We start from the raw sequence: 24702 nt of genomic DNA, 5'->3' as shown, positions 1-24702 counted from the left end.
TCCACCTGAAACAGGGAGAATGATGCCGATTTCATGGAATTATAGAGAAAATTAGAGGTAAGGTATAGAATGTTTCTCCTGTAGTGCTTGACATTTAATAGATGACCGATGTTTCCCTGACTGTTCATATTCTGCTCACTTTCAGAACATGTTGGAGAATTCTACTTTTTACCCTCTTGAAAATAAACAGGGCTGCCCTGGCCAGGTGGCTCAGTTGGTGGAGCATCATCCCATGGCAGCCATCGCTTTGATGTCTCTCTGTCTCTCTCTCTTCCCCTTTCTCTCTCCCTCAAGTCAATTTAAAAACATATACTCAGGTGAGGCTTTAAAAAAAAAAGAAAAGAAACATGGCCATATTACATTATGCTCAATACAATGTGACTAAAAATTATTCGTAATAATTTCCAAGGGTTTCTATGTTACTTTAAAATTACTTGACCTTTTTGACTTAAAAACTTACTGAGAAATTTCTCTCTTGCCACAAACTGACAAATCAAAAACCTTCACATTTTAGAGCACAGGCGGCAAACACAAGGCCCATGGGTCAAACCCAGCCCTCCGCCCTGGGCCTGGCACCTTGTTTCTGTCCAGAGAGAGCAGTTACATTTATAGAGTCCTAAAATTATATTCGGCCCTTTGAAGACAACTGTGAGGCTGCTATGGCCCCCCGTGAAAATGAGTTGGACACCCCTGTTTCAGAGTATATTAACAAAAACCATTTTCCCTATCTTCTATCATTTGTGTGTAATAACAATATTGTAAACTAGGTAGGATGAGCTAAATTATTTCATTTTAATGATTAGATCATATACTCAGAGAAGTTAAGTGAGTTACTCAAGGCCATATACATAATATAGCCAGGACTTCTGATTCCTGGGCAATACAACCTATGAATGAGAAAAAAATACCGCACTGAGTAAATGCTTTTACAAAATAATTTATTGAGATTTGTGATTTGTTTTGGTGTTTTGTATATGATACTCCACACTCTGTGTTTCCCACACTGAATTCAGCCCCCCACTATACACATAAAAATATACATACTCTTCTCCAGGCCCTTCTAATTCTCTTGCCTCAGAGATTTGTGAAGCAATAAAATGGTGAAGATACTTCCAACACTTCTCTTCCAGACCTTAGCTAGGATTATGCTAGTAGAAAAAGGAGACTTGAATTGGAAACAGAAGGAAATAAATAATATCCCACGCTGGGAAAATGACAGAAGTCAAGGTTTCAATAAGTGGTGGAAGGAAGAAGTGCCCCCTATCAGTCCTCAGCAGGGAAATAGCTGTGCAGGGCACCTAGGGAGGAAGAGCTATGGGCACTAGAGCTACAGATCCAGGCAAAGGTCCCCATTAAAACCCCCATTTCCTAATCGCAGTCAGGCTTTCCATTTTCAAGGATCTGCATGGGCTTGGATGATGAGGATGTCATGGTTCCCAGACATTTCAAAATCAGTTAGGTCTTATCTCATTGCCTAAATCTTAGAGTGTTTGTCACTTTAGGGAAAGAGAAAGAGCCTAAATAAAAAGGGAAACTGAATTTTCCAAAATCCCAATTAGATGGAGACCACGGATCAGATGAGTTTGATTTAAATAAACTAAAATAATTTGACATTTCTTGTGGAGTGCATGAACTAGGATCCACACTCACAACATACAAACAGGCCAAATCCTTCCGAAAACAAATATACTTAACTCCCAATTTCAAGTCTATAACATTTTCCTGACTATTCCTAAAGAATTGAGTTCTCCAAATTCATAAATGTCACCCTTTCTCCATCAACTGCTGGAAAACTCAATTGTCTGCCTCCATCAGTGAGGAGCAAAATACATTATGAATACATGCAATTAGCCTTCCAAGATAAAATACAAAGGTCTGTCTGGAAAAAGTCCAGCTATTATTAACATAACAAGAACAGTTTACATGACATCAATGTAACCTGGTAGCCAAGGAGAGGACTGAAATATACATGCATGAACACTGATGACTTCACTGTACTAGTCACTGCGGGCAGTAGACACCATGAATGAGCATATGTATTGTGTGGCCATTGCATACAAAATGACTGAGCTAGTAGAGCAAAGAATCTGCATCAAATTTTGCATCAAGTGTGAATAATATTTCTGTGAGGAAACTGTTCAGGTGATTCAGAAGGCCACATCTATGGGCAACTAGTGATTTGCAGCGTCATCACGACAACCCATCGACTCATGGATCACATCTTCTGCAGTTTTTTGGTGAAACCCTCCTCTGCTTGCCCCTCCTCTTCATCTTTAAATCTATAGATTCCTTAGATCTTTGGATGTTAGACTTCCATACAGCTCAATTTTCTGAAAATTTTGGGTGATCTTTGTTGTGTATTCTAGTTGTAATTTTTGCTGTAGTTGTGTAAGGAGGTGAAGCATGTTTACCTGTGCCTCCATCTTGACTGGAAGTCCCTGATAATGTAGTTTTATGAAGGTGGTCAGGCTGAAAGCCTAGGAAAGAGCTGATGATACAGTTTAAGTCAGAAGGTTGTCTCTTGGCAGAATTTCATCTTACCCTGGATAGATCAGTCTTTTTCTCCTATTTAGGCTTTCAACTTATAAGGTAAAGCCCAACTACAATATGAAGGACAATCTGCTTTACTCAAAATGCTCTTATTTAAATGCTAATCTCATTCTAATACACCCTCACAGAAACATCCAGAATAATGTTTGATCACATATTTAAGTACTATGACCCAAACAAATTGACACATAAAGTTACTTAGAACACTAAGCCTCTATGAAATTCAGCCTTCTCATTTTAAAGTATGTAGAATAATAAACTATTTCATAGAATGGTAGTGAAGATCACAAAAGGTTATATATCAAATGCCTAACACATGGACAACACTCCATAAATGTCAACAACATTAATTTTCCTTATTTTACTCCTCCATCTCCCTCTTACTCCTTTTCTTGTTGTCATGGAATAAAAATTGTAACAATCCCTAATATTTATATATTATTTTATGGCTCAGAAAGTGTTTTCTCATCTATTACGGCCTCTTATAAATTCTGGACCAAAACTAGGACAAGCATTTTATTTCTATTTTAGGAAAAGGAAAATGTGTAAATTGAGGTTCAGAGAAGTTATGTGACTTGCTTAACTGAACACGGCAAGTAAATCTGGAGTTCAACCAAGGTTTACCTAACCTCAAAGCCTGTGTTCAGACACCTTAGCCCATTCTCAGTTATTCAATATTGTCCTTTTACTTGCTGGCTTATTTATGACAACCTGAGCATTGCCAAGTACAAGCAATTAACCAGTCAGATAGGACAGTAAGTTGAAACCCTTTGAGGTGAGTGATGGGAATGTACCTGTTACCACTTTGGGAGCATGATCTCATTCCCCATAAAATATTTGAACATCATCCGTCTATAAAAATTCCAGCCACTGTTAATATAATAAGAATGGTTCGTGTGACACTGAGATAACCTGGCATCCAAGGAGAGTGGATGGGAATGAGCATGCATGAACAATGACAACTTCACTGTACTAGTCAGTGGGGGCAGTGAAGATCATTGACTGAGCATGTGTACTTGTGCATGTGAGCATGTGTACAATCACATTCAAAATGACTGAGCGAGTAGAGCAATGAATCTGCATCAAATTCTGCATTGAGCTTGAACATTCCTCCATGGAAATTATTCGGATGATTCAGAAGTCTTTCAGGGACAATGCAATGAGTGCAGTGCAAATAAAAGTGTGGTAGAAATGCTTCAAAGATGGTCAAAAATTTGGTGAAAGTGATTCATGTTCTGGAAGACCTGTAACAAGCAGGGCACCTGAGAATATTGAACATGCACAGGCTATAATCAACAAAGATGGGTGACTGACAGTGTGAAAACTAGAAGCTGATCTGGGGATTCCAAAATCTACCATGTCCAAGATTGTGACACAAGACCTTGGCATGGAACATGTTGTGGTAAAATTCATTCCGCAGCTTCTGCTACCAGAGCAGAAGGAACATCGTGCTGCAGTTGCTAAGGACTTAATTCAAACCACTCTTAATGAACAAGATTGCCTCAAGATGGTCATAACTGGAGATGAATTGTGGGTTCATGGCCATAAGTATGATTTGGAAACAAAGACCCAGCCGTTGCAATGGAAGTCACCTGGTTCCCCATGCCCGAAGAATGCACAGCAAAGTTGCAGAAAGATCAAGACCATGTAAACTGTGTTTTTGATTGGGAAGGTGTTGTCCATTATGAGTATGCCCCTCTAGGCCAAACAGTTAATAAGAACTATTACCTCAACGTTCTATGTCAGTTGAGAGATGCAACATGATGAAAACTGCCCAGCTATGGGCAACTGGTGATTGGCATGATTGGCAATCATGACAACACACCTGCTCATGCATCATAGCTCCTCTAGAGTTTTTTGGCAGATCAGAAAATCACCCAGGTGACTCAGACTCCCTACAGACTCCCTACAGATTTGGTGTGCTGCAACTTCTGGCTTTTCCCAAAACTAAAATCACTTTTGAAAAGGGAGAGATTTCAGACCATTGACAAGATTCACGAAGATACAATGGGGCAGCTAATGGCCATTTGGAGAACTGTGTGAGGTCCCAAGGTGCCTACTTGGAAGGGAACTGAGGTGTAACTGTCCTATATGTAAGGTTTCTTGTATCTTGTATCTCCTTCAATAAATGTTTCTATTTTTCATAGTACATGGATGGATACTTTCTGGACAGACTTTGTCGTTTTTGAGCATTTCCTTCTAAATGTTGCAGTGAAATCTTCCCTATTATTTCTTCCAACACTTTTGTTTTAAACAAACATGTTCTACTATATTTAAGAAACACTTCAAATACAAATGTTCTGTGGTTGATATGTAAATTACGAATAGAATGACAAATTGAAAATTAAGATAAAGGTATTAAGCCAGGTTAATCCATCTACCCACTGGATATTAGGCCATCCAATATAAGTTTGAGTAAATGATAAGGCAAGGAATCGCATCAGTTTTCCATTATCTCTTCTCCAATAACTCTATTTCTGTATAGACAACAAAGATAGAGATAGAACAGAAGACTTCAGAAAAATATCTCACTCATCCAAAAGAGAATAAGGACTTTCAGTTGAGTAGAAACTTAACAAATACTTTAGTACCTACCCTTTTATTTTTAGACAATTGTCATTGATTCATTCATTCCTGGATGTTTTAAGTACCTATTAAAAGCTAGCCATTATAAGAAAAGGGAAGAAATCATGGTTCCTGCCCACAAGAGGCCTATGCTTGCAAAAAATAATAAATATCTATGTTCCATAATAGAAATATCAAAAAGGTTGTATGGGAAATTAGAAGAGTGAAAAGACATATATAGCTAGAGGATTGTAAAAGTAACTTCACTGAAAAGCAGCTCTGTGTGCAAGTCTTCAGAGGGATCTCATTTTAATAACTATGTAAAAAAGAACTCTCAAAGAGGATATCATGATCAAAATCAAAATAACAAAGATTTAATATTGAAGAAGGAAAACGAAAATGCATAAGAAGAAACATACATATAAAGCATGCATTCTCAACAAGGGTAGTATCTGGAGTGGTAAATTTTTGATATTACAGTGATTTGTGGCACTCTGAAAAGCTGAACTACATAAAGAGTTATGCAGTATATCTGTAATATTAAAATGTTGTGGGGATTTGGGGGAATTAGAAAAAGAAAATGTGTAAAAAAGATCCTTAACAGAGTGATAATGAAATACAGGTTAAGAAAAACTGGAGTAACAAGATTTAACAAAAAATTGGGTAGAGAGACAAAGAAAAGCTTAAAATGACAATGACTCTGGATAGAAAGAAGCTGTTAGAATTTTGAAACTGAGGGTAGGTGGGGTAGGGGAGAGTGGTGGGGGCAAATGGAGACAACTGTACTTGAACAACAATAAAAAAGTAAAAGGAGCTTTTCTTTTTTGAAGTTAGCATATGATAGGTTTGGTTTAGGGAGATGTCCAGTTTAAAATACCAATAGAACATCTAGTCAGAGACACAATCAGTTAGATTAGATACAGAATTGGTGCCTTGAAAAGAGTTCAAGACTGATGATACTCTCCAAAACTGTGCTTATTCAAAATTGGGCCTACAGACTGATGCTGGCCTACAAACTGTTTATTACAGATCTACTACAAAACAAGTACAGCATTAGACTTTAATAACCACTTGATATCCAAACTCATGATTGGTGTATTCAGTTGAACATGGTATAAGCCAGGGTACAAGCTTAAATGTTGACAAATTCACGTAGTGAACTGCATGTAGCATGAGCTTCACATAAGTCATGCACAGCAAGATTATACACAGAGCCATAAAGATGGAAACTAAAAAAAACAGTTCTTGAGCACACATAGTTTTTTCAGAACCATTGTACCAGTATATTTATTATGTTCCAACATTGCGACTTAATAAAAATGTATCCCAAAGTTTCTAACAGGGCAGGGACACTAGTAAGGTGGCTAATACACAGTACTCAAGAAACCAAGCATTCTAATTTCTAGGAAATTTTTCCTACATGCATATAAATGCATTTTTACTGGAAGAGAATTACCAGTTTTTATTAGATTCTCCAAAAAGTCTGTGACCTAGGAAAGGCTAACAAGCACTGTAGTACAAATTACTTACCACTATCATCTCTATACCCACGGTACTTGCCACAGACTCCAATCATCCTTTTGACAAATAGCCATTGAATGCCTACTATATGTCAGGCTCTGGTGATAAAGCAAATAGATCAAGTGACTGTTTTTTTCTGTAGGGGAGGCAGATAAATAAACAAGTAAATGAACAGGAAGAGAATAAAAACAAGATGATATGATAGAATGATTGGGTGGCTACTTTAGACGGGCTAATCAGAGAAGGCCTCTCTGAGGAAGCAATAGGTAAGCTAGGATCTGAATGTCAATATGCAAACATAGTGGTGAAAGAAGGGGGGCGGGGGTGGTCAGTATTCCAAGAAGAAGAAAAGGCAGAATCAAACTGTCAAAAGCAGAAACAAATTCGTCCTGTTCTACCGACAGGCAGAAAGTCACTGTGGCTAAAGCCTTATTGGGAAGAGTGAGAATGGCACAAGGTAAAGTCAGAAAAGTAGTCAAGGGCCAGATCACTGTAGTCAAGGAATCGGGATTTTATACTAAATTTGTTGGGAAGACAATAGAACGTTTTAAATGGGACAGAAATAGGATCTGATTTGAGTTTTGAAAGGATCACTCTAGACGCTGTGGTGAGGATGGAACGTGGGTACAGGGAGCAAGAGAAGCAGTTGTTCCTGACGACAGATGGTTTGAATGAGGGAAGCAGATAGAAAGAAATCAATGAATTCAGGATATTCAATGGGTATAGTAATTTTTAATGGATGGATGGATGGTGAATTATTAGATGTGATACTGAAGATTTACAAAGATTAAGATGGGTGAGCTGAATCTTAAAGAATTCCGTAGGTAGATGTGTAGATGAAAACAAGACAGGTCAGTCAGAAATGGGGGTGGAGGAGGAGGATGGTATAGTCAATGCGACCACAGGAAAAGCATTTCAAAGTGCTGCAGAGGAATCAAGAGCTAAGACAAGACCACAAAATTACATAAATGAGTCCCTGGCAACCTTTCAGAGAATGATCTTGTTGGAGTATGAGGATACAAACCAGACTATAAGGACAAAGATGTAATAGGTATATAGAGATATTTCTATTTTTACTGAAAATATTCCTAAAATCATCATGTATGTAATTTAAACTGATCTTGATGATAAATACAATCTTGTACTGATAATAAAGAACAGATATCTAGAAAGTTGTATGATTACATTTTGTATGATTATCGGTACAATACAATCTTGTACTGATAATAAAGAACAGATATCTAGAAAGTTGTATGATTACATTTTGTATGATTATCAGTATAATACAATCTTGTACTGATAATAAAAAAAGATATCTAGAAAGTTGTATGATTACATTTTGTTATTTATTTTTATATTTTTCTGCTTCCTCCCCTCCATTGGCTTGTCAACTTTGATTTCTCAGCAAAGAGCATTCCTGTCTTCTCAGGTTCCACTCTGTCCACAAATTTCCTGAGATGAAAACCCACATTATCAAGATAGTTAGAATCTGTCTAAATAAAAAGGAATGAATCCTAGATATCTACTCCATGGAGTAAGGTACATGAATATTTTGTAGCAATTATTTTGGCTAATCAAAAGTTGCCCCATCCTGACTCACCCAAGTTCTCGGTAATACTCTCAAGAAAGTAAGGTTGCTGAATATGTGTTTGTTTTCCATAAATCAATATAGGCATGCTAAACTCCTCAATTTTGCATCTTATAATTTGAGGCCAATAATTATAAGAGTACAATAAATGCATGTATAATTAATTTCACCTTGTACAGTTCTACTCATTCTCACACTAATTCTTTTAATGAATATTTTTTGAGCACCTATGCCAGGCAATGTTCTGGGCACCAGGGAAAAAAAGAAAGAAAAATTCCACCTTTGCAAAGTTTATATTCTAGTAGAGGAGACAGACAACAAGTTAAAATTTAAATAAATAAGTAAAATTTATATTATGTTAGTGTAAATGCTAAGGAGAAAAAATAAAGCATATAGAGAAATAGTCAATGAAAGGGTAAAAGCACTGAAAATTTAAGCAGAGTAGCTAAGACAGGCCTCACTGAAAATATGACATTTGAATAAATAACTGAAGTGAGGGAGAAAATCATGCTATCTGGAAAAACATGCCAGGAAGAGTATTAAGGTGTAGTTAAAATGCTGTCTCCTCTATAAAGTTTCACAAAAGCTTCCCACACTCACCAGACCCCAACCCATCCTACCCCATCCATACACACAGAAATGAATTACTTCCCTCCTTGCAGGGAGGGAAGTAAATTCAGTACTTACCACTGACTATCTGCTAGGCTAATGGTAATTCCAATCCACACAACAATCCTGTAATGTAAATATTGTTACATCTATTTTAAAGATGTGCTGAGGCTTTGTGTTTAAATGACCTGCTCAAGTCACAGCATTAATGAATGGTGGAGCTGAGATTTAATTCCTTCTGCTCTGCAGAACTCTCTGACCACCATGCTTCTAGCCTCTTACTTTACACAGCAAGCAGTAAAAGAGAAGGGGGACACTTTCACTTATTCAAAAGCTCAGCCCTCTCCGAAAGGAGAAAGAATTTTAAAGTAAATGATAACTACCCCCCAAAAAGTGCAAACTCGGAAAGTGAAGTGAATTCACATGGGCACATTCTCAAAACCAAACAATGTCTATGACTCCAGAGCAGACCATAGGACACAAACTCAGCAGGGGGCCAAAAATATTCCATCACAACATGATAATATTTCTACATAATTGCAGTTTATTTTTGAATTTTTATACAAACCAGACCCCAAAACAAAAATCTGGGCAGCCCTTCAGAATGCACCCATAAGCTCTATTTCAAAATGTAAAAATCTGGTCAAGAGTACAACTCACTTACCAAGGCGGCATAAAATAACTAAGCATGACCTAGCTCAGGAAATTACCAGATTGGCAACACAAATCCTGCAGTGCTAACTCTGACCATTGAAAGAGAACTTCCCCAAATGTTCAGCAAATCATGCTGACTACTCTGGCCCTGGGCTATGGAGCAGGTAGTGAGTTGAAGATCTCAACAGCAGGTAGTGAGTTGAAGATCTAGACTCACCATTTACAGGAACCTCAAGGAATCACTGCACAAGGCCCCTCGCCTTCACCATTAAGGCATGGGTCAATCAAAGGTAAGTCATGCACAGCAATTCAATGAAAGAAAAGTATTATTAGCAGGGGTGCTAATAATACTTTTGGCATCTCTGGGCCACACATGAAATACCCAAACTGGGTATTTCTGGACCTTTATCTCTGGACCTTTTGGCATCTCTGGGCCACAATAGAAGAAGAGTTGCCTTGGGCCACACATGAAATACCCAAACACTAATGAAAACTGATGAGCAAAAAAAAGGTTTTAAGTAAATTTATGATTTTGTGTTGGGCCACATTCATAGCCACCCTGGGCTGCATGCGGCCCAGGGGCTGCAGGTTGGACACCCTCATCAGAAAACCAGTTGCAAGAGTGTTGAGAGCGGAAAGACTGAACAGGTGAGAGTGGGTCAACACAGATGAACAGCAGCAGGAAGTCCCTGCTACACTCATGGATAGAGGAGCAAAGGCGGGAGGCCACAGTATTCTGGGAGCAAGGGCACCCCACAAAGTTGGAATCACAAGGAAGGGGCTGTCTGAGAAAGCATGAAGGAGATGTAGCCACTTCAGAACATGCTGCACAAAACAGAAAGGAGGAAAAATACTCAGGTTTCGCCCTTCTTCCTGACCTTCAACTCCTGTTAGAGCCTTCTATTAGCTGACCCTAGCCAGAATCTGGATGTCAAGGGAGCCTGGCAAGTGCCATTTTCAGGGAGGTAGGCCCCTACCATACAGAGAAGAATGGGAAAGGATGGCAAATGGAATTAACAGCAAACAGATGACCTGCACGAGATATTCCCACACCCTCAAAAGGCAAGTTTATTTGAAAGCTGTATCACAATGCACAATTTATATGGATTTTTCAATACTTGGAGAATACTATCAAAGTAGGACTCTTTTATGGAGGTTAAACAGTAAAAACAGATAACATTCTAGTTATCCCAATTAACATAAAAATTTAATTGAATTGGGAGGCAGTAATAATAAAAATTAAAAGAAAATTCTAAACATTTGGCTATCACTTTAAAAAATACTATGTCTTATATCTTAAACTGATACACATACATATTGCAATCATTCAAGTGAGTACCTTAAGTCTTTATTGGAAAGAGGAGGGGTACAACCAAACTCAATCAACCATATTTAATTATGTGATGTGTCCCCTCTTCTTGCAGTTCTATCACTACTAAAGCACAAGATGGTTTATGTGTACTGCAAGTCCCCTTCAAAGCAGTGTCTGAGGTGATCTGAAAAGAGCAGTTGAAGAGATGTGCAATCAAGATTTCATTAAATACAGTTCCCACCTCTTCAACTGGGTCTTTCCCAGGCTTTTAGGTTTAGGAATATTACTGTAGAAAAGGTCACAATTCTTAGAGGAAAGTTATTTGGGGGTGAAATACTTTACTTTCTCCTCAAAGAGGAGGTAGAGGAAAAGAAAGAGAAAAATATATATGGCAATACACAACCATACCTAATACGGTATATTAGATATAATTCAGTAAAGAGGTCAGAAATTATTTTTAAAATTGAAGACACTACTATAAAAAGTTCAGCTTTGTTTTAATTAAGAGTTAGAAACAAAGAACAGAATTAAATTATTCACCTACAGTTTCATAGTTACCAATATTTCTCCAAAAGAAATCCTAAACATGGTAAAACACTTTTATATTTTATAACTATGCTGCTTTCTTCTAAATGTGCTATTTTTTTCTCTAAAAGAGATAATGGCTTTGTAAGATAGAATATTCAGGAATAAAGTGATAGTATTAATAAGGAGAAAATTTGTATCAGATGTTATGTTAAAGATGTTACTGGTAGACAGTCTGTCCAGAGCACTGGGGAGACTCCCCCATCAGCCAAGATGGTAGCAGAGGGAAGTTCTTGGACTGAGTGTGAGAAAAGCTAGCAAGATAACCAGGCAGAAAAAAAGCCCTTCTCCATGCTTACCAGGTTGTGGGTGGGACCGGGGGAAGGCATAGTGCCATAGAAGTCAAAAGGGCAGAGTGGGGATGCTGGATCAAAGAGGCCTGTCAGTTTAGCCCGAGGAAGGAAAGGATTCGTTGGGCAGTGGATCCAACGGAAGCCCACAAAAGTTTAGAAAGTTGATTGTTCATTTTGGGAAAGCACTTGGTACATCTCAACTCAAGCTAATATATAATCCCAAGGGAAGAAAGCACCGTCACTCTCTGGCTCGATGCATGTACTCCAACAGTGGACTCATCCATCTGTTCTCTCCACGGGCCACATGGCCTCAGCAGCCACGTGGTCCACTGCCTCCAAGAGGGAGCCTCCCTCTCTCAACTACCTGGTGATGTGCTCACCAGTGTGTTCATGTGCTCTGTCATGTAGGAGCAGGTGACCTTATAGCCACAGCAGCCCTATGGCCCATGTCCATGCAGGCTCCACACAGGCTCCCAGAGGAAGCCTGAAAAGACAGCAACGAGGAAACAAACTAAGATACCCAGATGGGGACTAATGGCCTCTTAACAGATGCCTCAAAGTACTGTACTTTAGATATACTTCAAAGTATTGTACTTTAGTATTGTACTAATAGATGCTTCCAAGTATTGTACTTTAAAATGGAGCAGGAACTCTGGATACGGGCTATTTGTCTTGGTCTTGCTGAAGAGATGGACTTTGAGATGGGGAATCTGCCATTTTCCCGTGTTGTTCAGCACCTAAATAAAACTCTTTCTTCCCTTTTGCACTAGCATCTACCTCACGACTTTGGCTTTTGTGGTGACAGGCAGCTGAACCTGCTTTTTTGTTCAGTAACAAAGATATTGTTAAATTAAAGCATTTGGATTTTGCCCTGAGGACAAGTGAGTCATGAAAGATTTAAAGCAATAAAGTAATATGATCAGATGATTTCCATTTCAGCTTTGGAGGCATTACAGAGGATGAACCAGAAAGAAGTTGTGCCAGAATTATTACCTGAAGTTGATTGCCAGATGCTGTGCTATGTCAATTTAATTTGCATAATAATTCAATAATTGTTCTTTATTTTCCTAGTTTTACAGATGAGTAAACTTTAAGTGATATCAACATGGCATAAACAGTAAGTGCCAATGTTTGTATACCAGCACAGGTCCATCTGAAACTAAAGCCTGTGTTTTTTGGTATTTTACTGTGATGCATCTTGTTTTGTTTTGTTTTTAAGTTTATTTAGCATAATACCCTCCAGATTCATCCATGCTGTCATAAATGGCAGGATTTCCTTCAATTTATAGCTGAATAATATTCCCTTGTGTATATACACTACATTTTCTTTATCCATGCATCTGCCAAAGGACATCTATGTTATTTCCATATTTTGCCTATTGTGAGTAATGCTTCAATGTTGCCAATTTCACAGAAACAGAATAGAATTGTGGTTGCCAGGGGCTAGAGGAAAAGGGAAATGAGCTGTACAGGTCATAGGGTACACATTTTCAGTTATACGTTCTGAGCAGCTAATGCACAGGAGGTCCTTAAATGATGTCATTTCATTATAATGTTGACAAGATAACATAGGAACTTAACTTTTTTATTGCTATTCAATTACAGTTGTTCCCATTCCCCCCCTCCAACTCTCTCCTGCCCCACCCACCCCCACCTCCCAACTTCAGTCCTCCCCCTGCCGTTGTCTTTGTCCATGGGTCCTATATACATGCTCCCTGACAACTGTTCCCACTCTTTCCCTCATTATCCCTCTCTCCCCTCCTCTCTGGTCACTCTCCATTTGTTCTTTATTTCCATGTTTCTGGTTATATTTTGCTTGTTTGTTTCTTTTGTTGATTATGTTCCACTTATAGGTGAGATCATATGGTACTTGTCTTTCACTGCCTGGCTTATTTCATTTACCAGAATGCTCTCTAGTTCCATCCATGATGTCATGAAGAGTACGAGCTCCTTCTTTCTTTCTGCTGCATAGTATGCCATTGTGTAATTGTACCATAGTTTTTTGGTCCACTCACTTACTGACAGGCACTTGGACTGTTTCCAGCACTTGTCTATAGTAAATTGTGCTGCTATGAACATTGGGATGCATAGGTTCTTTTGAATTGGTGTTTCAGGATTCTTAGGGAATAATCCCAGCAGTTGAAATTGAAAACTAGAGGCCAATGTCACTGATGAACATAGACACTAAAATCCTCAACAAAATATTGGCAAACCACATCCAGCAATACATTAAAAAGACAATATGCCATGATCAAGAAGCACTCATCCAAGGGAAGCAAGGATGGTACAATATTTGCAAAACAATAAATGTAATACATCACAAACAAAAGGAAAGACAAAAATTACATGATCATATTAATAGATGCTGAAAGGACATTTGATAAGATACAGCACCCATTTATGATAAAAACACTCAGCAAAGTGGGAGTAGAGGGAACATATTTCAAGATAATAAAGGCCATATACAAGAAATCTACAGCCAACATCATACTCAACAGGAAAAAACTAAAAGCTTTTCCCACTAAGGCCAGGAACTCTTGTTTAAACCAATTAGCCTAGAGTAAAATTCATTTCATTGTAAGTCATTTTGCCTCAAGTAACAGAACGAATTGACAAGTGAGGACTTATCGTATAGCATAGTGTCTACAGTTAATAACATCGTACTGTATATTTGAAAGTTGCTGAGTACATCTTAAGCACTCACCACTCACACAAAAAAATTAACTACATTAACTATGTGAGGTAAAGGGTGTGTTAGTTATCTTGATCTTAGCAATTATTTTACAATATACACATATATCCAATCATCACATTGTATACTTTAAATATATGGAATTATATTTATCAATTATTCCTCATAAAGTTAAAAAACAAAGTATATCATCTATTTTGACATCTAAAAAAAGAAAAGTTTAGGTTGAGACATTGAACTAAAAATCCTAACTTCTAATGTAGTCATGGTACATGAGCCATGAATGAAGCCCATTTTTATCAAAAGGAAATATTACATTTTTAAGACTACATAAGTACATGGGGTGGGGGGCGGGCAGGGTTGGGAATATAAGACAGAAACCTGTACGTGAACAAGAATTAAATAAAAATTATATTAAAAAAAAGACTACATAAGTAAATGTAGTAAATTCCACTGGAGGGACAAATTAAAAGCTTTAATTTTTTATTTTCATTGTCTTGAAATAGTATGCAAATAAGTGATCCATATCATACTTTCACTGAACCTTTTCCTTGCTAAGGTAATTTATTTTTTAATATATTTTATTGATTATGCTATTACAGTTGTCCCATTTTTCCCCTTCACTCTCCTCCACCCTACACACCCCCTCCCACCCACATTCCCTCCCTTTAGTTCATGCCCATGTGCCATACATATAAGTTGTTTGGCTTCCACATTTTCTATATTATTCTTACCCTCCCCTGTCTATTTTCTAGCTACCATCTATGCTACATATTCTCTGCACGTTATCCCCCTCTCTCCCCCTTCCACTCCCCTGTTGCTAACCCTCCACGTGATCTCCATTTCTGTGTTTCTGTTCCTGTTCTAGTTTTTTGCTTAGTTTGTTTTTGTTTTTGTTTTTGTTTTAGATGTGGTTGTTAATAATTGTGAGCTTGCTGTCATTTTACTGTACATATTTTTATCCTCTTAGATAAATGCCTCTAACATTTCATATAATAAGGACTTGGTGATGATGAACTCTTAACTTGAACTTATCTGAGAAGGACTTTATCTGCCCTTCCATCCTAAATGAAAGCTTTGCTAAATAGAGCACTTTTAGATGTAGGTCCTTGCCTTTCATGACTTGGAATACTTCTTTCCAGCCCCTTCTTGCCTATGAGGTCTCTTTTGAGAAATCAGCTGACAGTCTTATGGGAACTCCTTTGTAGGTGACTGCTTCCTTTTCTCTTGCTGCTTCCAGAATTCTCTCCTTCATTTTAATCTTGGCTAATGTAATTATGATCTGCCTTGGTGTTTTCATTCTTGGGTCCAACTTCTTTGGGACTCTCTGAACTTCCTGGACTTCCTGGAAGTCTATTTCCTTCACCAGACTGGGGAAGTTTTCCTTCATTATTTGTTCAAATTACGTTTCCACTTGTTGTTCTTCCTCTTTTCCCTCTGGTACCCCGATAATTTGGATGTTCAAATGTTTAAAGATGTCCTGGAGGTTCCTAAGCCTCTCTTCATTTTTTTGAATTGTTTCTTCATTCTTTTCTGATTGGATGTTTCTTTCTTCCTTCTGGTCCATACTGTTGATTTGAGTCCCAGTCTCCTTCCTATCATTATTGTACATTTTCCTTTATTTATTTCACTTAGCATAGCTTTCATTTGTTCATCTAAATTGCAACCAAATTCAGCCAATTCTGAGAGCATCCTGATCACCAGTGTTTTGAACTGTGCATCTGATAGATTGGCTACCTCTTCATCCCTTAGTTGTATTTTTTTCTGGAGCTTTGATCTGTTCTTTCATTTGAGCCATTTTTTTGGTCTTGACATTCCTGATACATAGTGAGGGGTGGAGCCTTAGGTGTTCACCAGGGCAGGGTAACCCACGTAGCTGGTTTCTGATGCTGTATGTGGGGAAGGGGCCTGAGAGGGAACAATGGCACTTGCTCCACTCTCTGACAGATTTCAGTCACTTCCCCTGCTTCCCACAAGCAAACTGGGCCCTTCTGGTGCTAATTCCCAAGTGGGTGGGTTTCTCCAACAAACTCTCCTGTGAGGCTGTGAATTTCTCCCACCACCTCAACCCCCACAGGTGTTTTCAATTGGTGTTTTGAGGCTTTATTTTCCCACGCTGGGCCCCTGGGTTGTGCAATCTGTCCTGCTACCCAGTTTCCCCTGGTTTATCTGTGCACAAATGTGGGACTGCTCTGTCCACCAGCTGCCTTGTGTGCCATGCCCCGGGCCCCATTCCACAACCCACAGTCTTGCTGGGTCCACCAGCCACCGCCTTACACACCTTAGCCTGCCAGCCGCTGCTTTGCTGGGAGTCCTCTCTGCCCTCAGCTGCCCAACTCCGCCCCTCCTACTGATGTGGATGAATGTGCCTGCTTTAACTCCTCAGTTGTCGGACTTCCATACAGTTCGATTTTCTGTCAGTTCTGGTTGTTTTTGTTTTAAAATTGTGTTGTCCTTCTTTTGGTTATACAAGGAGACACAGTGTATCTACCTACACCTCAATCCTGACCAGAAGTGTCCTTGCTATAGCAATTTAAACAACACATTAAATTTCTCATGCTAAACAATTAATTAGAAGTATAAATTATAGTGCTCTTTTCATATTCAATAAATATATACTCATATCAATCACAGAACAATACTCAAATTGCATATATGGCAATAAAACATAGTATTTATTTGAATGGTTTCACAGGTAGAAAATTTTTCATTTTTCTTTTTTAAAAATATATTTTATTGATTATACCATTACAGTTGTTCTATTCCCCCCTTCATTCCCCTCCACCTTGCACACCCCCTCCCCACCGTCCCCCTCCTTTAGTTTATAACCACATGTCTCAAGTTCTTTAGATTCTATATTTCCCCTACTATTCTTGCCCTCCCCCCTATCTATTTTCTACCTACTGTCTATACCTTCTCCCCACTTCTCCTCCTCCCACTCCCCTGTTGCTAACCCTCCATGTGTTCTTCATTTCTATGGTTCCACTCCTGATCTAGCTGTCCTCTTGGTTTGCTTTTGTTTTAGCTGTGGTTGTTAATAACTGTGTGTTTGCTGTCCTTTCACTGTTCATATTTTTCATCTTCTTTTTCTTATATAAGTCCCTTTAGCATTTCATATAATAAGGGCTTGGTGATGATGAACTCCTTGAACTTGACCTTATCTGAGAAGCACTTTATCTGTCCTTCCATTCTAAATGAAAGTTTTGCTGGATAAAGCAATCTTGGCTGTAGGTCTTTGGATTTCATGACTTGGAATACTTCTTTCCAGCCCCTTCTTGCCTGTAAGGTCTCTTTTGAGAAATCAGCTGACAGTCTGATGGGAACTCCTTTGTAAGTGACTGTCCCCTTATCTCTTGCTGCTTCTAGGATTCTCTCCTTCATTTTAATCTTGGGCAATGTAATTATGATGTGCCTTGGTGTGTTCCTTCTTGGGTCCAACTTCTTTGGCACTCTCTGAGCTTCCTGGATTTCCTGGAAGTCTATTTCCTTTGGCAGACTGGGGAAGTTTTCCTTTATTATTTGTTCAAATAAGTTTTCCACTCGTGGCTGTTTCTTTCCCCCTTCTGGTACCCCTATCATTCGGTTGTTGGAACATTTAAAGATGTGCTGGAGGTTCCTAAGCCTCTCCTCATTTTTTTTGAATTCTTGTTACTTCATATTTTTCTGTTTGGTTCTTTCTTTCTTTCTTCTGGTCCACTCCCTTGATTTGAGTCCTAGTTTCCTTTCCATCACTATTGATTTCCCTGTGCATTTCCCTTTGTTTCAATTAGTTTAGCCTTCATATGTTCCTCTAACTTGTGACTATAATCAACCAGTTCTGTGAGCATCCTGATCACCAGTATTTTGAACTGTGCATCTGAGAGGCTGGCTACTTCTTGGTCACTTAGAGTTATCGGCTCTGGGGCTTTGAGTTCTTCTTGAGGCATATTTTGAACTGTTGGTGCCTGTTACTAAAAGGAGCAGAGCCCTAGGTGTTCACCAGGGCGGGGCAACCCAGTCGCTGGGTTGTGACACTGTATATGGGGGCGGGATCAAAGGAAAGCAATGGCGATCCCCTCTGCCTCCTCCCGCCACCAGGGCCTCTCGGTCTGTCTCACTGCTCACTCCTTTTCTGGCTTATCTGCGAGCATGAATGTGCAACCGAGAATGTGCAACCGAGGTCAGCCTGCTCCACACCCTCACTGGGTCAATGATGCTACCCTGGCTGCCTGCGTGCCTGGGTCACCTGGGTCAGGGGATCCTTCCTGCCCAACCCTCCAGGTTTAAAGGTTCGTTGTTGTTGGACTTCCATATAGTTCAGTTTTCTGTTCTTTCGCTGCGCCTTTATTCTCCAAACCTTTGTTGTATTCAAACTTGGTTGTGGAAGAAGGCACAGTGTTTCCACCTACGCCTCCATCTTGGCAGAAGTCCCATTTTTCTTGATTACAAAACCTTTTCCTATTTGTCTTACCACCTAAAGAATAATTTTCAGCAATATATTATTCATATGTCATAAATTGACCTATGATAAGATTACACTGTATTTCTTATGTGTAATATGTTCAGTGGTTATAAATACAGCCTTTGGAGCCAGGAAATTCTCAGGTACACCATTTTTCAGTCATGCATTTCAAAGTAAATAGCTTTACATCTCTGAGCATCAGTTTCCTCACCTACAACAAGGATTATAATACCTCAGAAGGTTTTGTGAGTATTAAATGAGATAGACTACGTATATCACTTATGACAATGTCTGGCAAGCAATAAGTAAGTGATAATTCTTATTTATTTTTCTCCTTAATATTTCTATTGCTATTAATGTTAAATTTTTATTTAAATGTGAAAATATTTTACTAATCTTAAATTGTCATTTTATGAAGATTATTCTGTTCACTATCTGTCCTCCCTCTTTATTAATAGATTTATTGAGCTCAGTATTATGTATGGCTGACAGTACACAAGGTGCTGAAAAAAATTAATAAGAAACCATCACTGACTTCAAGGAACTTTTAGTGATAAAGAAAAAGAAAGACAACCAAATGACTGCAGTGCATAAGGGCTCTCATAGAAGAACTTAAGAAGTGCCTGTAAATATGGAAATAAAGACAGCTAAACCTGCCTGAGGGGTACTGTTTCTTAGAGGAAGAAACGTTGGACTGAGTCTGAACAACGTTTTACCAGGTAGAGAAAAGGGTCTGGGGCACAGAAAGAACAGCATCCATAAAGGTATGAAAACTTCAGAGAATCTGGAGGATTAGGGAATAAGAAGCAATTAAATACGACTTTTTCATCAAAGCTATCCGAAAGTTAATCTTTCCCCATCTTTCTGTTGCTCCAATTACTTCATTCAACAAATAAATACAGTATTAATTTAGTGCTTAATTTTGTAAGCACTCTGCTTGGTTCTGTGGGATAACAGGGATTAATCAGACTCAGATTCTGTCCTGAAGCAGGTTACTAATACAAGGGAACAAAAGAAGTTTTTTTAAAAAAAAATCAAAAAAAGTGCCGAATGTGTCTAGAGAAATAAAATAAGAGTAGTGTGGCTGTTTTCCCAGGGGGAATATACTTACAGAGAGGTGTCTGTAGAAAAAATCTGATCAGAGATTCATAGGAGAATTCATATGTGACGTGCAGACTTTATTTCTCATAAGAAAAACATTATTTATCCACCGGCTCAGGGCCAGACAATGTGCTAGGCACTTTACATACTCTATAATTGGGAAAGGAAAAAAATTATGGGTGTTTATGTGAAGGCAATATACTTTATCCAAATGAACCAATACTCCCCATTTGCTGAGTTTATTAATCTTTAAAATAAGGATAATTCCTACTCTCACAGAGTTATTAATGTAAAGAACTTTCACGCCTTAACCTGAGGTTTAAAAAAAAAATCAAAAGGTATTTTCTGAGCACTAAGGAAATCCTGGAAAAGGCAACTACCACATTCACAGTAGAAACACTGTTCCCAACAATGCGGAAAGTGCTCATATCTGACTGGAAAGACACTACAGTACTATGTTATAAGATAAATTATGTTCCCCCAAAACTCGCATGTTGAAGTCCTAACTTCCCAGTACCTCAGATTGTGAAGAAGGAGTATGTTGAGACAGACATGCCCAGAAAGAACACCATGTGAAAGTAAAAGCAGAGATCAAGGTGATATCCTACAAACCAAGGAACAACAAAGATTGCCGGCAAACCACCAGAATCTAAAGAGGCTTCAAACAGATTCTTCCTCAAACCCCTTAGAATGAATCAACCCTGCCAGCACCTTGATCTCAGACTTCTAGTCTCCAGAACTGTGAGACAATACATTTCTGTTGTTTAAGCCACTCAGTGTGTGGCTCTCTGTTAAGGGAGCCCTAGCAAACTAAAACAACATAAAATAAAGAGCAAAACTCTGCATAGACAAGTTTTCAATTGCTGGTATAAACAACCAATGTTTTTAAGGTTCAGAGAACTGGCATATCCCTTCAAACACACAAATATATACACATGTGAATTTTGTTACCTTCCTCACTAATATTTTCAACATATTCATTATACCTACTATTCACCTTTCATAGCAGAACATGAGGCTCAGGGAGTAAAGAATATTAAATGGGTTGAATCTCACTGAATGGTTAGGTGGAACCGGAGTCTAAAAAACCCTCACCAGACAAGCTCAGAAGCAAAGGGCTTTCGCACACTCACCACTTTCAAAGCAAGCATCAAAGGTAAGATGTCCTCTCCTGGGCTGTCCACAGTATCCAGCTGGAAGCACCATAAATTTGCTCACGTTCCCTCCGATGGTATCATCACTTCCCATATCATTGCCTATTTTAAAAAAATTGGCTCACATTAATCAGAAATCAAAATGGATTTAGTAATAGAAATCTAATTAGATATTTATCATTAATTTTCCTCCTCTCTTGCTAATTCTGACAGCAAGAAATTAACTATATCTTATAGTCGAGTACAAAGAGAGGCATTTTGAAATCAGAAAGATATGGGCTCAGATCCTACCTGTACTACATGCTAATTCTCGTGATGCAATCAACTTAACCCCTTTAAGCCTCAGTTTCTTTTCTTTCATCCATAAAGAGGGAATACTAAAATCCACTTTTTGAAATTATGCTGAGAATTATATGAAAAATATTTAGTATGACTATTGAAATACAAAGACTGTCATTAAATTACATCAATTTCTTAATAATATAATTACTTTATCTTAAAACAAGCAATAGTTCCACAACTAGCATTATAACTACTTAATGTTGCACCAACAGAAATAATTTGAGAACCACTGAATTAGGACAGAAGTTATATTAGGTTGGCCAAAAAAGTTTAGTTTTTTCTATACAATGGCTCTAGTAGTGCTCAGTTGTCTTTAATCTCATTCAAAACATTTTTGTTAGATTGTATTGTGACACCTGTCATATCAGTGTGCATTTAAAAAAAACTTGTCAAAATTGGTGAATTTTTGTACAGCCATTTTAATATTGAAGATGGAAGAAGATATGCAACATTTTCAGTGTGTTATGCTTTATTATTTTAAGAAATGTAAAAACAAACAGACAAAAAAGATTTATGCAGTGTATGGAGAAGGTGCTGTGATTGATCAAATGTGTGAAAGTGGTTTGTGAAGTTTCTTTGCTGTGGCGCTGTCTATTATTGCATTGGAAGATGTTTAGCCACACCCCTGGCCTCTACCCACTCACTAGAAGCCATTAGTGGGAAATAGCCGACATACTCAAAATATCCAAATCAATAAAGATATTGGTGAAAATGAAAACTGTGTTTTTTATTTTACAGGAAAAAAAGACAGACATTTTGGCCAAACTAATATTTTCTACCAGGGGCTTTAATTTTTCAAAGATGTATAAGTTTCGTTTCCATGGAAGATGTAGAAAGCTGGAAAGAGCTTTGCTTCTGCCTTAACAAGAAATATCCCCCACAACCAAAATCATAACTTTTAAAAATCTATCAGAAAACTGAGATTTTAGGACACTCAATAATCTGTTATCCAAGAAAAGTTAGGTCCCATCAAAAGAAGATGGGAAGAAAGCACCAACTCCTCTATGGCAGAGCACAGAAGAAAAAAATGCTGGGTGTTACACCAGTAAGTAGAAGTAAGTAAGCTTAATTTTTTTTTAAAGTTGTTAAAGGTCAAGTGTACAGGAAACATGAGAGTGTAGAACACCTGAGAGTCACAGATACAAAAGGAAGTTCACACCCACTGGCAGACTCCTGTCCAGGCCTCCATCAGGGAGTTAGAAGAAAGACTGGGGCAGAGCAGTAGACCAGAAAATGCCTTTCTTTTTGATACTGGAATGGAGAAAGGGAGTCGCTTCTGTTATTGAAAAGGCCTGAAGCACCACCAATATCCATTTCCCTAAAGAAAAAAAAGGTCTCAGTCACTAGGGGAGAATACCAAAATTTATAACCATGTGAAACAACTTCAAGAGGAGGAGAAGCAACAGAAAAAGCCCTTCTCACCGAGGTGACAGACAGGAAACAGTCATGGGCCTAAGACTGTATTATCAGAATTACTAGAGGTCTCCTACCCCTGGAGAAAGGGTAGAAAATTCTGTCTCACACAAGACATATCAAAGATTCAAGACAGAGTTAAAAGAAGAAAAAGATGGTGCTTTTTAAAAACTCCACTCCAAGACCAGAACATACAAGGCCTGCCCAAGAATAAGGCTACACCAGGAGAATAGAGATATTCCTACTTCCTCAACACCAAGATTTGATACCAAGCAGTAGATTACAAACATCAGCAATTTAATCCTAAAGTAGGGACAAAAGCATTGAGAGAAGCCATCTCTCAATGTGGTACCCAGGGAAGAACAAACGTTCATGACAGAGCAGAACACTGATGAAATAGCCTCAATCACCCTAGCCTTCTCCCTCACAAATAAAGTAACACTAAAAAAATTTGAAGCCAAGTTCCAGCCAAGATGGGGATGTAGGTAGAAACCCTTTACTTCCTCAAATAACCAAAAGGAGGGTATCTAAAACCAATAAACAACCAGAAGTGCCAGAAACTGCATGTAACTCTGACAACCAAGGAATTAAAGAAACAGTCAACCCGACCAACCAGATCAACCAGACTGGTAAGAACAGAGAGAACCCAAGGCAAGGTGGCAAACCACTCCTGAAGAGCTGGCTGAACTGTAAACTGAGACTCAGAGCTGACTGTGGACTATGGTAGGGGTTGCCACAGTGGGAGAAACTCCCAGTCTCACACAAGAGTTCGTGGAAAGTGGGGCTAGAGCCAAGCAGGGGAGCTGCACTGTTCCCTCTCTGGCCCCTCCCCCACAGGCATCCAGGGTTGCCCTGCCTGGGTGAATACCTAAGGCCCCACCCCCTTACAGCTTAACAGGTGTGCCAAGACAAAGAAATATGGCCCAAATGAAAGAACACAGCAAAACTCCAGAAGGAGAGCTGAGTGATGAGGTGAGAGCCAACCTGGTTAATGGAGCGTTTAAAGCCCTGGTAATCAAAATGCTCACAGAACTGACTAAGCTTGGTCAAAAAATGAAAGAACAAATGAAAGATATCCAAAGTGAAATAAAGCATATTCAGGGAACCAACAGTGACAGAAAGAAAACCAGGCCTCTCTCAATGATTTGGAACAAAAGAAAGAAATACACATCCAACCAGAATAGAATGAAGAAACAAGAATTCAAAAAAATGAAGAGAGGAATCTGAGAAAACTTTAAACATTCCAATATCAGAATTATAGGGGTGCCAGACAGAGAAGAACAAACAGCAAAAAACTGAAACCTTATTTGAACAAATAATGAAGGAAAACTTCAACAATCTGACAAAGGAAATAGACTTTCAGGAAGTCCAGGGAGCCCAGAGAGTCCCAAACAACTTGGACCCAAAGAGGAACACACCAAGGTACATCATCATTAAGTTACCCAAGATTAAAGATAAAGAGAGAATCTTAAAAGCAGCAAAAGGAAAGGAGAGAGTTACCTACAAAGGAGTGCCCATAAGACTAGCGGCTCAAAAGAAACCTTCTCAAAAGAAACCTTCTTCTCAAAAGAAACCTTACAGGAAAGAAGGGGCTGAAAAGAAGTATTCAAAGTCATGCAAGGCAAGGACCTACACATCCAAGATTGCTCTATCCAGCAAAGCTTTCATTTAGAATGGAAGGGCAGATAAAGTGCTTCCTAGATAAGGTAAAGTTCAAGGAGTTCATTATCACCAAGCCCTTATTATACAAAACATTAAATGGACTTATCTAAGAAATTGAAGAAGATCAAAGACTATAAACAGTAAAATGACAACAAATTCACAACTAATAACAAATGAACCTAAAAAAAGAAAAACAACAAAAACATAACTAAGCAAACAA

General features: G+C 38.5%; 1 protein-coding gene across 1 annotated transcript in view; it reads right to left on the bottom strand.

Moving 5' to 3' along the window:
* Positions 1-24702, bottom strand: part of LOC118985015 (BEN domain-containing protein 5) — a 1089084-nt gene that overhangs the window by 976194 nt on the left and 88188 nt on the right. Inside the window, exon 2 of the mRNA XM_037043322.1 lies at positions 21045-21167. Coding sequence (XP_036899217.1) covers positions 21045-21167 — 123 coding nt within the window. The remainder of the gene's footprint in view (positions 1-21044; positions 21168-24702) is intronic.

This window comes from Sturnira hondurensis, unplaced genomic scaffold (genome assembly GCF_014824575.4).
Source record: "Sturnira hondurensis isolate 20B ecotype Veracruz unplaced genomic scaffold, ASM1482457v3 Scaffold0004068, whole genome shotgun sequence".
Lineage (NCBI taxonomy): Eukaryota > Metazoa > Chordata > Mammalia > Chiroptera > Phyllostomidae > Sturnira > Sturnira hondurensis.
The sequence above is the reverse complement of the archived record's forward strand: the minus strand, read 5'-3'. Positions and strand labels throughout refer to the sequence as shown.